The sequence below is a fragment of the Excalfactoria chinensis genome, unplaced genomic scaffold (assembly GCF_039878825.1).
Source record: "Excalfactoria chinensis isolate bCotChi1 unplaced genomic scaffold, bCotChi1.hap2 Scaffold_84, whole genome shotgun sequence".
NCBI lineage: Eukaryota > Metazoa > Chordata > Aves > Galliformes > Phasianidae > Excalfactoria > Excalfactoria chinensis.
In genome coordinates this window covers 282,486-296,778 of record NW_027315716.1, presented here as the reverse complement: position 1 = coordinate 296,778, position 14,293 = coordinate 282,486, and the positions used below count along the sequence as shown (strand labels likewise).

General features: G+C 53.1%; 1 protein-coding gene and 1 pseudogene across 1 annotated transcript; both read left to right on the top strand.

Annotated features, from left to right (window-relative positions):
- The window catches only part of LOC140265315 (ciliary microtubule associated protein 1A-like), an 84,869-nt pseudogene that overhangs the window by 45,384 nt on the left and 25,192 nt on the right, over window positions 1–14,293 (top strand).
- Window positions 598–13,125, top strand: LOC140265306 (uncharacterized). The gene is made up of 14 exons (XM_072361230.1): window positions 598–2,085; window positions 2,685–2,812; window positions 3,237–3,497; window positions 4,062–4,168; window positions 4,356–4,452; window positions 4,974–5,046; window positions 6,585–7,919; window positions 9,531–9,592; window positions 9,887–10,040; window positions 10,227–10,483; window positions 10,684–10,769; window positions 11,264–11,388; window positions 11,665–11,776; window positions 12,071–13,125. Exons 7-14 carry the CDS (start codon window positions 7,850–7,852, stop codon window positions 12,774–12,776), a joined length of 1,572 nt encoding a protein of 523 aa, XP_072217331.1. The 5' UTR covers window positions 598–2,085; window positions 2,685–2,812; window positions 3,237–3,497; window positions 4,062–4,168; window positions 4,356–4,452; window positions 4,974–5,046; window positions 6,585–7,849; the 3' UTR covers window positions 12,777–13,125.

The following is a 14,293-nucleotide window of genomic DNA, read 5'->3' as shown; positions in this document are numbered from 1 at the left end:
CAGTTCCCTACCCCCATTCTGACCCCCAGGGTCCCTTCCCCAACCCCACCCCATCCCACCCTTCCTATTCCCCCATTCTGATCCTCTTCCCCCACCAATATCCCCCCCCCAGACCCCCATTCCAACCCCTAGAGTCCCCTATCCACCTCCCCACCCCCCATGAAACACCCCATTCTGTCCACCAGCTCCTCTGTCCCCCCCAGCAACTCCCCCTATTCTTACCCATCCCATCCCATCCCTTCTATTCCCCTTTATGATCCTTTTACCCCTTCTCATATCCCTCTCAGTTCCCTCATTCTGACCCAGAGTCCCCTGTTGTCTCCCCAGAATCACCCCAGTGAGTCCCCCTGTCCCTTCCCGAAGGGTCCCTCCCCCATCCCACCCCTCCTATCTCCCATTCTGATCCTCTTCCACTTCCCATGCCCACCCCAACCCCCCATCCACAATCACCAAGGTTGGAGAAGCCCTCCAAGCTCCCCCACCATCCACCCATCACCAATAGCTCTCATTCAACCACAGCCCTCCACGCGGAATCTCCATCCCCACCACCCCCTGTGCAGCCCATTACAGCCCCCAACCACTCTTTAGGAGCAGCACTATTTCCTCACGTCCAGCCTGAATCTCCACTGGCACAACTCAGGGCCGTTCCCTCCCATCCTATCACTGTTACACAGGAGCACAGGCCGACCCCCAGCTCATCACAACCTCCCTTCAGAACCCATAGAGACACATAGAGACCCATAAGGACACATAGAGACACATAGGGACCCATACAAACCCATTGGGACCCATAGAGAACCCATAGGGAGCCATAAGGACCCATAGAGACCCATAGCCACCCCATAGACCCCATAACCACTTAACCAGTGTTACACGGGACCCCCAGCTCATCACAACCTCCCTTCAGGAGCCTTGAGGTCTCCCCTGTGCTCCTCTTCTCCACGCTGACCCATCCTGGCTCCCCATTAGCCCCATCAGGTTCTCCAGACCCCTCATGGCTGCATCTCAACCTCATTGGGTTGGAAGGGACCTCAAGGATGATGAAGCTCCAACACCCCCATGCCTGGCAGGGCCACCAAACTTCCACTACTGACTAGATCAGGTTGCCCAGGGTCTCACCCAACCTGGCCTTCAACACCTCCAAGGACGGGGCATCTACAGCCTCCATGGACATCCTGTTCCAGGACCTCCCCGCTCTCATAGAACTCTCAAAGAACTTCCCCCTGACATCCAACCTAAATCTGCCCTCTTTCAACTTAAATCCATTTCCCCTACTCCTGCTATTGTCAGCCCTTTCAAAGAGCTTACTCCCTTCCTGGATATGGGTTCCCTTCAGGTACTTTAGGCTGCAGTGAGGTCACCCCGCAGCCTTCTCTTCTCCAGGCTGAACAAGCTCAGCTCCCTCCGCCTGTCCTCACAGGGGAGGTGCTCCAGTCCCCTGATCATCTTGGTCGCCCTCCTCTGGACCCTTTCCAACAGCTCCTCTTCTTTCTTGTACTGAGGGCTCCACACCTGGACACAGCACTCCAGATGGGGCCTCACAAGAGCCGAGTCAAGAGGGGGAATCGCTTCCCGGTCCCTGCTGGCCACCCCTCTCCTGATGGAGCCCAGGATCCCATTTGCCTTCCGAGCTGTAGGAGCGCACTGCTGGCCCACGTGACGTGTATCGTCCATCAGGACCCCCAGGTCCTTCTCTGCCGAGCTGCTCTCGAGGATCGATCACTCCGCAGTGAGGACAGCAGAGTCTGTCAAGAGCACCGAGCAGGGAAACGCAGCGCGAGCCATCGATTGCCTGCGGAGATGAGCAGCTGGAGGCATCTCCGGTGCAGAGCTGGATAGCGAGGGTGGCCAGAAAGCCAAGGGAAGGGAGGGGAGGGGACCGAGGGCGAGCAAGGAAGGAAGGGAAGGGGAAGGAAGGAAAGCGAGAGAAAAGACGCGACATGAGACGTGAATGACGGGGTCCTTTTCCGGCAGCCGCCCACCCCCCAACAGGCCCCGGACCGGCCTGAGCCACGTGACGGGAAGTGCTTGGCGGCGGCGGAGAGCACTTCCGGGCCGTGGCGGCATGGCGGCGTTGCGGGGCCGGTGAGCGGGGCCGGGAGGAGCGGGCTGTGCGCTGCGAACGGGGTCGGGCCTCGGTGCGGGGGCACGGAGGGGCTGCCGGGGGAGGAGCTGGCGGCGCTGGCGGCGTGCGGTGGCAGCGAGTGCGGCGGGGGTCGGGGGGCAGCTTCCTCCCGGGGAAGGCCGTGCGAGGATGGAGCTGTCGGTGCGGCCTTGGGATGCTGCCCGCAGGGAAGCGCAGCGGGCGCTGTGCCGGGTGCCAAGCCGTGGCTCGGCGGCGTGCTTTGCTCGGCCTTGGAAGGCTGAGGTGTAGGCAGCCGGTTTGCGTCGGGTTGAAGGGGCCGGCGCTGCCCTGAAGGGAAGCGAGAGAAGCGGGCAAAGGGAGGGTGAGTGTCGGGATCCGAGGAGGGCGGTTTGTGTTTGCGTCGCGTGCAGAAGGCCGTTCTCTTCTGGTTTTGAAGAAGCCGGGGAGAGCTCAGGCTCCAGCTTAAGCAATGTTCTGTTGTCACACTCTGGGTCCTGTGTTACGCTCTAAAGGAGAGTTTCATCTCTCCTTTACATTCCAGTTCTCTGGATGGGTTAGGCTTGAATTCAGCATCATATCTGCTTCTCCCTGGGTTCAGGTTCTTCAGGTCTCCTGCCTGCTTTTCTCCCTTTTATGAATGGAGAGTGGAGTTTCTACCACAGAGCAAAGTTTCGCGATTAACAGAAACAAATATGGAGCTTTCCAAATGGACGTAGTCGTTTCTTGGTAAGCTAGCAGTCCTCCTTATCTTCACCAGTACCACTTGACCTCCATTTTACCTTGTCGTGAATAATGACTGAGATTTCTGGGGAGGATATTAGATATCAGATGATTTCAGCTCTGCATTTTTTTCTTCCTCCGAATAGCAAGGGACTGCTGTGCTCTCATTAATGTCATCAGTGCTGCCTCCTGTTTGAGCCTAAACTGCTTTCCGTAGTTGAGTGGTTGGAAAGATAGGGTTTTAAGTTAGAATTGTTTGCACAGAGTGAAGGTTGCAAATACAGTTAGAATACAGTTATACAGTGCTCTATCCCCAGAGCTTTCCATCATTTCTCTTAACACAGCTTATGGTTCATGATAAAAGAAACTAACAGAGATGAACTTGGGTTAGCGTAGCCCATTTTAAATGATCCTTCTGTGTCTTTTCCAGGCTGGTAGCAGAATGGAGACTTTCCCGAAGCGCTGAGGAACAGACACAAGCTTTTTTTGAAGGCTTCAACGCAATTCTGCCACAGCAGTGTCTGCGGTACTTTGATGCTAAGGAGCTGGAGGTAGAGGATTCTTTGACTATTGCCAGATCCAGGCTGCTCCACGTAATCCTTCAATTTCAGTCAGTGTCTGAAGAGCAGAGTTCATTAAGGCTGGCGGTTCTGTTTTCAGGATGCTCACGTGAGAGAAGCCTTCTGTATCAGTGAGTATTTGGTTAGTGTGTTGTTCTTCACTTTCTTCTTTGCAACCAACTTAGACATATTTCTAACGTTAAGATTCTGCCAGCGTAATTTTTTTGGCTCATGGTGTTTTTGTAATCCTTGACAATGTGATTTGCGTGTGTTTAAAGAGTGAGCAATTGGAAAGCAAGGGAGATAAGAACCGAATATCAGTGGATGGTTAAATTACTGAGTGGACCAGGTTTTAGCTGCTTTTGTTCTCTCCAAATTATACTCTGCAGCAGAACATCGTATTTCTAGCACAGAATGGTACGGTTAGGCAATGGCAAAGTATACATTCCTAGTTTGAATGTCTGAATACAAACGTTGTCGTGACTGGATTTTCTCTTTTGTGGCCTCTCCACGTTTTCTTTGTGAGCAGATGTTGTTATTTGCTGTGGAAGTCTGAGAGTTTAATATTAAAAACGAGCAGGTGCTTTGAAGTACAGTAGTATGTACTTCATGACAGTAGTATTTAAGTACAATAGTCTTGCTGTAGAAGCAACTAGCTTGTAGTTTCCATGTTTCTGATCCATTTTCTCCCCTAGAGGTGTTCCTGTGTGGAATGCAAGAAATGGATCCGAATGACTGGCAGAGGCATACCATCTACCGGCGTTATACCAGAACCAGCAGACAGATGCTGTGGTTCTGGCAGGTTTGTAGACTTCTTCTTTTCCTCACAAGAACACAGCAACAGCTTAGTGAGCAGCAGTCAGAATTACTCAACAGATACGTAGCGTGTAAATATAAATGATAACTGCTGATCCAGCTGTCCGAGGGGTGATGGGGAAGTGAACGTCTCAATATTAAACTTAACATCAGTGTTAATTGTTATTTTTCAGTTTGTGAAAGAAATAGATAACGAGAAGAGAATGAGACTTCTACAGTTTGTTACTGGAACGTGTGGATTACCAGTGGGAGGATTTGCTGACCTCATGGGTAACGAGCCCTCTTTAATGCATTTTATGCTTGTGTTAATTCCTTTTTTCCTAATAAGGACCAAGCTGTGTGTTTAAGGGTATTTTTTCATAAATTTATATGGAATCTTTTTTCTGACTCTGGCATATTGGTAGAGCTGTGATAGAAATAGAGATACAGGGAATGTGAACACGTCTTGCATCAGTGACTCTGTAGATGGTTTGGACGTGGTCCTGGCAGGGCAGCCTGCTCTGGGTATCCCTGCTTGCTCAGAGTGGAAGGACTTGGTAAACTCCAGGGATTCCTTCCAGTACCAAACCAACGATGTGATGCAGTGGTTGAGTTTCTTTGAAAACCGCTTGATAGTTTTGCATTTCACTACGTGGATTTCTTCAGAGGGATGTAGTGAGAGACAGATGTCTTTGTGCTCTGCAAGTTGTTCTAATCTTGTTTTCGAGCCTTTCTTGCGCTGTTGTCATGTATTACCTACTGGTAGACACGGGCAGTTAGACCTAAGAATTCATTGTTTGCTTTTTGTACAGGGAGCAACGGACCCCAAAAGTTTTGCGTTGAGAAAGTTGGGAAGGAAAACTGGTTCCCTAGAAGTCACTCCTGGTAAGTACGAAGGCTCAAACTCTGCCATGGTTCTGTTCTTACGGATGGCAATCTCCTTTCAGATTGTAGGAAGTGGGTGTGATATGGAAGTGGCTGAGATTGTGTGAAAGCAAATCACTGGGTGATGGCAGTAAGCTCTGCTGAGTAATAGTTGAACTTCTGAAAAGCAGTTTTGTTGTGGAGCTGATTCCATTGTAAATGCCGTGGATTGGCACACCACTAAAAACAGCAAGTTACTTTTAGTACTGAAGGTAGTACTTTCTTCTAAAGAGTCTGGGATCGATCTTTCATGATCACCAGACCCGATCTTGGCAATGAAAACAAACAGCCGCATTCGTGCTCCCTCTTGGCTGGAGGAAATGGAGCTTCTGCTCAGTTTCTCAGTTCTGCTGGTGCTTTGTGAAGATGCTCAGATTTTAAATTTCAGATACAGAAGAGAGATAAGGTGAGAGTTGTTACTAAATACGTTGCCAGTTCTGGAAAGTTATCCCTGCTCAAGTGCTTGTTGTGCTTTAACTCTCACAGACAAATGCACGTCAAGATACAGCTGTTTTAGAGGGTACAAATGCAGTTATCCCTCTGAACAGGACAGTTCACATGCCTGTGTTCCTAGTGGATTTTTTTGGTGGTCTAAGCTGTTCTTCAATACTTCAGGTTTCTCTTTCTTTTCAGTCGCTTGCACCTTCCACCCTAGAATAATTAGGAGCAGCTGAAGGAAAAGCTGTTATTTGCAATTGAAGAAACAGAACGTTTTGGGCAGGAATAGCTGCGATTTGCACCTTGAAGAATGTGAACTCAATGTGACGTTCTTCTTCGCTTCTTCTGCTTGTTGCACACTTCCTTGTAAAGTAGACTTGATTTGGATTATTTAGCAATAGTAGCGTGTAAGTAAATGGATGTTATCCTGAGGTTTTATCCACGTAAACTCTGGATTTCTACCAAGCATTTTCAGAAACCAAAAGAGCAATCAGATATGGCGACAAAGGAATTGTGACCCGAGTAGAGATTTAATACAGCTCTGGGCTCTGCTTTGTTTTACCTTTCGTCACTTAGAATGTGTCCTTAAGGACTGAGAGATTTTTTTAAGATAGTTTTGTCTTTCCTATTCAGTAGCATATTTGGCTACTGATGTACTGGGAAGTTCAGTAGTAGCTGCAATGCTGCAGCAACATCATCACCTCTTGACAGCAGTGTTATTAGAGCCGGCTTGTGACCGTCCTCTGCCTACTGTGAGCAAATTCATCACTTAAGGTATTCTTCTAACTCAAGTGTGGCTGGACTGTTTTTCCTTGCCTGGAGTCTGCTCACGTGCCAGTGGGACTCAGACTGCTGTTCAGGGGATGTCAAACTGTGGCACCAATCCAGGGCGTAGCTTTGCTTTGTTTTCCTCACAGTCTTGCTAATTTCAGCAAAAGAACCGTCTGCCCAAAGTTGCTGGAGATTTGCTTGTGCCCTCTGAGGAGTTCTGATCTTTTTCTGTGTAACACATCTAACTTTTCAAACTATGTTCACACTGTGGTTCTTCACTTGTTTTGCAGAAGACAAGACCACCTGGGATTGCACTGATTCAACTTAGATTCCCGTTTGCAGACTGATGTTTCCTGTCGGGACTGTTAATGGACGTTATCCTCAGTGTTATTCTTCCACGATGCTGTCAGTTTTCTCTGGAGACTTCTTTGGTGTCTCAGGAAGAGGTACAAAATAACTGGGTTTTGAAAATGATGGTACTTACCATTTTTGGTGATGAACTGATGATGCAGTATTAGCATTATCAGTTCTCGGAGGACTTGAAAGTTTGTACATGGATTCCAGACTGTTTGTGTTTATATGCTCTACTGAACAAGGCCATGAGCTTGGATAAGCAGCACTGGATGGTAAAATACTGTACTGAAATTCATTGTCGAAATGTCCTTGTATTGTAATTTCCAAGACTCAGGTAACTGTAACAATATCTCCGTAAGTCAAATACTGGCATCCTGCCGGGAGCTCCATCTTTCTTCCTCTGGGCTCAAAGTCCTCTGGGGAAATGCCACTCCTCCCCTCCCTTCTGAGAGCCACAGTGCCCAAAGAAGGCAGGCCACAGGACCAGAAGGTGAACTCTTGAACTGCCACCGCTCTGCGTGATGTTCTGATGTGGGATATCTACAAAACATCCCCAAACCACAACAGGTAGCACGGAGCTGCAGTGGGGAATGCCCTCCACACACGGCCCTGTCGGTGCACGATGCTGCAGGCACGCTCCTTGCCATCTGCACACACGTGGGCCGGCTTTGCACTGCCGGGCACATCATCTGGCCTGGGCACTGCAGGTACCCACACATGATGGGGTGCAGACACGGCAAGGCCAACCCTGGCTGATTGTGCATCTCATTCCCGCTTGGCGTGGGAAGAGGGACTTCAGTGGGACACAATTGCTCCAAAGGAGTTTGGGGGCTCGGTTACAAATGTTGCCCTGACCTGTTGGCCTTGTCTGTCACCAGTTGCAGTGGTTACAAAGCACACGGAGGATACATCGCGCTGTGTAAGCTGAATAAAACACGGGATCACACAAAGTACAAACGTCTGAGTTACAACAGCACACATCACCAACTTGTCACAGACACTAGCCCGTGGTTCTGCAGGAGTGGTGACACAAACGTTACAGACCATTACTGATGTCAACATCTTCCTTTCCCACCCTTTTCTTCCCTGCACACGAAGCAGCAAGCTGCAGGCCATCAGAGGGCTTGCAGTGACATCAGACGGTGGCTGCGGTCATCTGAAGGCTTTTCTGGTTGTCGGAGGGCTCCACTGGTTGTCAGAGATGTTCACTGACCATCAGAAGGCTTCATTGATTGAGTTGGGATGTCACCGGTCATCAGAGGGCTTCATTGGTCAGTGGAAGATGGGAGGTGTCCATGGGAGGGGATATGCAGCCCTTGTTCTGGGTGATGGGTAGGGGGTTGGGGCACTGAGGCACGCGGCCTAAAGCAGACCCAAAGGAGTGACAAGTGGCTGCAATAAGAGAGGGGCTAAAAGTAGGGTGTTGTGGTCACACTGTGTCCATGCAGAGGCGGATCAAAGGGTGAAGGCTTTGGGAGGAAATGTACGGAGGAACTGAGAGAGAGCAGAGGGAGGGTACTGGGGTTGATGGCAGCATGAGGAGCTCCATCCTTTAGGACTTTGGAGCAGATGATGAGAGAGGGAGGGGAAGCCCACAGGGGTGCAGGACATGGTGTGCATGGCATGGAGCTGGGGAGGCCTCCCAGAACTGTGAGGTGGCCAGTCCCTGCTGAGCATGAGAACAAGGACACGGACACAGAGAGTGTAGGTTTGCTGAGGGATTTCTTGATCATCAGAGGGTGTCGCTGATCATCGGGGTCTTCACTGCTCACCAGAGGGCAGCACTGGTCATCAGAGGATGTCAGAGCGCTGCACTGGCAAGGAGGAGCCTTGTCCCTGCAGGGTTTGTCCCCAAGGACTCGGGGCAGGAGAAGGACTGGCAGCAGCCAAGAGACCCGGGGCAGGACGTGGATCCCCTGGGGACAGAAGCCACATCCCCTGTCCCACCTGCATGGTGACTCTGGGCCATCCAATAGGGCACTCTGAGCCTGCCCCATCCAGATCCGTTTCTCTGCACAGCCCCATAGAGTGCAAAGGAAGGGCTGGAAGTGACAGTGCCCAGGTCCCCCTGGAACAGGCCACGGACAGTCCCCTCCATGCCATCCATTAATTCCCAGCCCCTGATGCCCGGTCCTCAGGGCTGCGGAGACACCCAGGGTCCCCCAAGTGCCCTGTGGTGCAGGGACCCATTGTGAGCACTAGAACAACGTGGCCAAGTCACGGTCATGTCGCCTGCTCAGCCCCAACTGCCCCCCATTGCCTTCTTCCCCTTCCTGTTGCCCACCCATGGCAAGAGGGAGCCCAACAGAGGCTTTGGAACACCAGGGGTGTCCCCAAGGCCCAGGGGAACTGAGAGAACAGCAACACATTCCAGCCCCATCCTCACCCCAGGGTCATCTCTCAACTCACAGGGCCAGGAGAGGGAGAAAGCAGAGATGGGTCAGCAGTGCCAGGCGGGGCAGGCAGCAGTGCCAGCATCATAATGGGCAGCTGGCCATGATGTCACCGCGTTGCCGTGGTGGCGTTTGTGACACGGCCAACCCGAAGGGGGGTATAGGCAGAGCACGGAGGTGGGTCCTGCATCCTGAAGGAGCATCTGGTACAGAGCAGACGCATCTGAAGGATGAGCTCCAGCATGGCTGTCGCCAACAAGGAGCAACATGGGATGAGCGAGGACGGCCCCATGGTGGGCCGTGCCTCCAGACAAATACGCAGCGAGACTGAAGGTACACGGGCCCACAGCCACCACGGGAGCGGTGCTGCAGCCAGTTTTGGGATGGAGATGGCACTTTCCATCTGCCACCTCCATCCTGCCCAGCAGTGGGAGGGGTGCCGGGAAGGGGCAGATGCAGAGTGTGACCAGCTTTTCCTTTCATCTCCAGAGCGAGTTGCCGTCTGGGATGCGGTGGCCACCTTCATACACGAGCAGCTCCTGGTGCACAAGGTGCGTTTGTTGGCTGTCTGGTTCCTCCTCGCCCTGTCTGGCTCAGCCTGGACTTCCTCTGAGTCTTGCCCTGCACACACAGCAGGAAACTCACCCTGTGTTTCGCTGCTGAGCTGCGTTCGGGAGGGAGGGCGAGGGGAAGGTGCAGCCCCAATGCTGTCCCCGCTGCGCTGGCTTGTGCCTCTTGAACAGCAGGAGGGGGCTCCTGAGCTCTGTCCCCGCACAGGACCAGCTCCAGCTCTTCCTCCAGCCAGCCCTTAACTCTTCCGCCCTTTCTTCCTCCTCCACTCGCAGGGGGTCTGGATTCCCACCTTCGGCTCCTTTGACACCGTCTCCAAGGAGATCGTGACGGAGGACAGGACCGTGACTCTGTGCTGGCCCGTGTTTCACCTGGCCAGCAACCTCAGAGCTAGGCACCACCTCAAGTCCCGCAGGGAGTCCCTGCCAGGTAGGATGAGGGGGGATTAAAGCTCTGCTGGCTTTGTGGACGGGGCAAAGAGGGCCACCACATCCCATCTCAGAAGCAGACCTCCCACCAGAGGAGCCCATGCAAACGCGGGGCTGATCTGGATGATGTCCCTTAGAAGGTGGAACAGCAACCGTATCATCAACCCCGTCCCTGGTATTTTTTCAGCCCACAGGAAGCTGGAGCTCCTGAAGTGCAGTCAGGTGGCCGCAGACGCCTCTGTGAGCCGGCAGACAGCGCAGACCTGCATCCAAAGCACCGTGTCGCTGCTCTCCGGCTGCCTGCAGAATGGGGAGAACGTTGCCGTTGTCCTGAAGGGCGTCGGAGTGCTCCTCATTGACGGGCTGAGCTTCGAAATGAAGTTCTATTACGACTTCCTTGAGAAGCTGTCGGGGAAAGAGAACTTCAGGAGAGCCGTCCGCAAGGTGAGCCGTAGGTTTCTCCATAGCCCGGGCAGTGCCGTGAGCCTCACTCAGCCCGCACACGGCCCACCAGGACCTGGGCAGCTGCTCGAGCCGTGCAGGTGCTGCGGTGCTGTCAGCTCTCCCTGCCTCGGGCTCCTCGTGTCCCCTGTGCCTCAGCCATGACCAGGACATCTCACAACCTCCCTGTTCCTCCCCTGCAGGCCCCCTCGCTGCTGGACATGGGGGTGTCCCGTGCAACACCGCTGGCTTCCCTGGTGTTCTCTGGCTGCCTTGTCGTATTACCCAAGTGAGTATTTTTCTGCTGCTTGATGCAGCTGCTCAGCTCTCATTCTGTAGCACTTGTGCCTTGTGTCCGTCAGTGTCCTGCCCAGCAGGACGTGCCAAACAATCACAGAACAATTGGATCAGGAAGGAACCCCAAAAGAGCACCCGGTCCCACTGTCCTGTGGGGAACAGGGACACCTACCTCCAAATGAGGTTGCTCTGAGCCTGGTCCAGCCAGGCCTTGAATGCCAGTCCCGACACCCAGCATCTCTCTGGGCAAGACATCCCAGTGCCTCACCACCCTCCAGCCAAAACCTTCCTCCCATCCAAAGCCAGTCTTCCCTCTTTCCGCCTGAAACTGTTTCCCCTCCTCCTATCCCAAGTGACCCTGCTAATGGCTTTAGAAAGCCTTCATGCAGCACGAAAACGTGCCTGTGAGCAGACGAGCAGAGAGAGAGCAGCAAGGATTGCTGTTGCACTGCATCACACCGCTCACTGCCTTCTCCTCGCTTACAGGTTTCAAATGGAGTTGGTACCCAAAGTGCTGCCCCTGATACACCACAAGTCCTCCGGGAGCACCTCTGGGGCACAGAAGCCAAGAAAAGATGAGACGTTGCCACCTCTTTCCAAGGGCAAGAAAGGTAAAGTGGCTTCCAGGTCCTTCCCCTTAGGTTATGGTTGGCCTGTCCAAAAGGAAGGTGCTGGGTGTGACGTACCCCCATCCCTGGCTATGGCAGGAGGATGTGGGGATCTCAGGCCCTGCTCTTCCTCAGTGGAAGGTGCTGCAGAGCTGAACTGTAGAGAGGAGGAGTGGGGACAGAGATGGATTCAGGGGGGGTTCTGGGAACAGGCCTGAGTGCTGCTTGTGAGCGAGCCAAAGGCTTGACGGCGAATCTCCTCTTCCTTCCCAACTGCAGTGAGATTTGATAGCACTCCAACCTACATCCGACGCCTGAGCTCTGCAGGTGTTGACGGAGAGCTGTTCCGAAGGATAAGGAGCAAACTGCAGAAGGAGAGCATTGCCAACAGGTGAGGATGGAGGTGTATGTATGTGCATGGGGCTGAGCCAACAGGAGCCCTTTCCCTAACACCAAAGGGTCGCTGCTTGTTAGTGGCCGCCCGAGAGTGCTGGGATGGGGACTCCAGGATCCCCCCAGCTCACAGGGCTGGCCCCTCTGCACATCTGCGGAGAGCCCCGGGGCAGCCGCTCAGCTGTCTGTGGGGAAGGCTGCATTACAGCCCAGGCTCCTGGCTCAGCCTTGAGGGATGCGGCCCCAAAGCCATCAGCCACTCATGCAGACCCCTCCCGCTCTGTCCTTTCAGACTTCTGCCACCCATCCGGGCAGTGCCTGCAGACCTGGGCCGAACAAGGTGTGTCAAGTTCCTCGGTGAAGAAGGAGGAGCAGAGCAAGCCCAGCGTGAGGGTGCGCTGCCCAAGCGGCAAGAAGCCAAGGCCTCACGCCGCCACTCGGCCTTGAAGAAGACAACAACAGCTTGCAGCCAAGAGCCGCCATCTTTCTCCAGCCTGCCCTTGCAGACCCCACGCAAACCATCCATGCTGCCATTTCTGGCCTGCGACTCGGTGGAATATCACAGGGAGAGGCTTAGGAAGATCAGGAAAGAGCGGGAGCAAGCCAAGGAAATGGCAGCAGCAACATCTGGTGGTGAGACCAGCCTGCCCGAGGAGTCCTCCCACAACAGATCTGGATTGCTGCCACCCATACGGGAAGAAGCAGGGTCTCCCACTGAAAAGATGGCAGCAGCAACATCTCGCGTCGAGCGCAGCCGGCCCGAGGAGCCATCAGTTGTCAGAGCTCAATTGCTGCCGCCCATAAACGATGCAACAGGGTCTCCCACTGAAGAGATGGCAGCAGCAGCATCTCATGGCGAGACCAGCCTACCCAAGGAGTCATCCACCATGGGAGCCAGATTGCTGCCACCCATAAGGAACGAAGCGGGGTCTCCCAGGTGTCCGGCTCCAAAGACCAAAGCCCTACCCCGCAGGAAGGGCACACCCTACCCACGTTGAAAGAGTTGACTCCCCTCCTGTTTGTAAACTCCCCTTCTGTACTAGAAGGCTGCAATGAAGTCACCCTGCAGCCTTCTCTTCTCCAGGCCACACAAGGAGATGTAGAGTGAAATGCAGAGGGGCGAAACAGCCAATAAAACCTCATCACGGGCTTTATATACCCTAATAAACCCTATCCCTTATAAACCTCAGCAATGTCTGTGCGAGCGTCATTGTGTCTTGTTAAGGCAGCTCTCGTGCTGGTGGAGGGGGAAAGAATTGCGAGAGGGCATCAGAACAACTGATGATGCTCCTCATACGGCCTGTGCTCCAGAGCTCTCGCCAGCTTTGTTGCCCTTCTTTGAACAGGTCCCAGGCCCCCAGTGTCTTTCTTGCAGTGCAGGATCCAGAACCGAACACAGAACTCGAGTTCTGGTGTCTGGTTCTGGACTCCTGCACTGCAAGACAGAACACTGGGGCCCCTGGGGACCCTGTTCAACGAGGCAACAAGCTGGACGGAGCTCCATTCACCCAGAGGGAGGGCTGGAACATCTAACTTCAACAGCCACGGTGCTAACAGGGGATGTGATCAACCATCCATACTCACATCTGATCAACATGAGCTAACCATCTATCACACCGCCAGTGCAGATCTATTGCATTCCAACATATCACCAGCCCGCGAAGAGTTATCGATTGCACTGAGATCACCAGTGCCCACTCCCCTTTCTATCTCTTTGGGCTATCTGGGCATTTTTGTTTTGTGCAGCATCGTGACAACTATGTGACTAACACAGCCAACAGAGAAGCTGAACAAGCCATTACGCCCCAGCACAGAGTGCCATGGCACACATCTGTTTACAGCAGACCAGAAGTAGCCACGTCTTACTGTGGTCTTTTACTATCCACGTGAAGAAAAAAGGAGGCAAGATGAAAACCGACATGAAAAGAAAACCCAAGAGTCCTCCCAAGCACTCCCATGGTTCAGAGCATGCTTGTGCTCTTCCTCATATTTGTAGGAGCAGGCACAGCGCTGCAGAGGGACGTGAATGTAAATGTCACGGGTGTGACTGCCAAGGTTGTGAGCTGGAAGGGTAAAATGGAGAAGAAAACCCACTCGTTTATTGTCAGAACTTGCTCCCGGTGCTAGAAACCATCTTGCCAACAGAAAGGAATGGACACCACTTTGTGGCGCGTGACACCTGACAGCGCATCTGAACTGAATAAGACGCAACGATTTTCAGTGGGATAAAAATACGCAAGAATTAAAAACTTCACAAGGAAGGAATCCAAAGAAACCCATCCATCTCCAGAGCTGAAGGAGCACATGGTTACGGTGCCGCCCCATGCAGGGAGCGTGGCAAGAGCCAAGACCAAGGTACCGGCCCCGGGGCACAAAGGATGTCAGCGGGTGCCATTTTTTATCTGGATCAATCTGCCCGTGACAGGGGTGGGGGAAGAGGGGCAGTAGGGCCGTGGGGCCCCCGACAAATGGGAAGGGAATAGGGAAAGGGGTAGGGAGATGGGAGCTGGGCACA

Excerpts from the sequence above, each read along its gene's own strand:
- LOC140265306 (XM_072361230.1), top strand. The coding sequence starts at position 7,850 with ATGTTCACTGACCATCAGAAGGCTTCATTGATTGAGTTGGGATGTCAC. Across the intron at positions 9,593-9,886 it reads AGCAGCTCCTGGTGCACAAG|GGGGTCTGGATTCCCACCTT; the intron begins GTGCGTTTGTTG and ends CTCCACTCGCAG. Across the intron at positions 11,777-12,070 it reads AAGGAGAGCATTGCCAACAG|ACTTCTGCCACCCATCCGGG; the intron begins GTGAGGATGGAG and ends CTGTCCTTTCAG.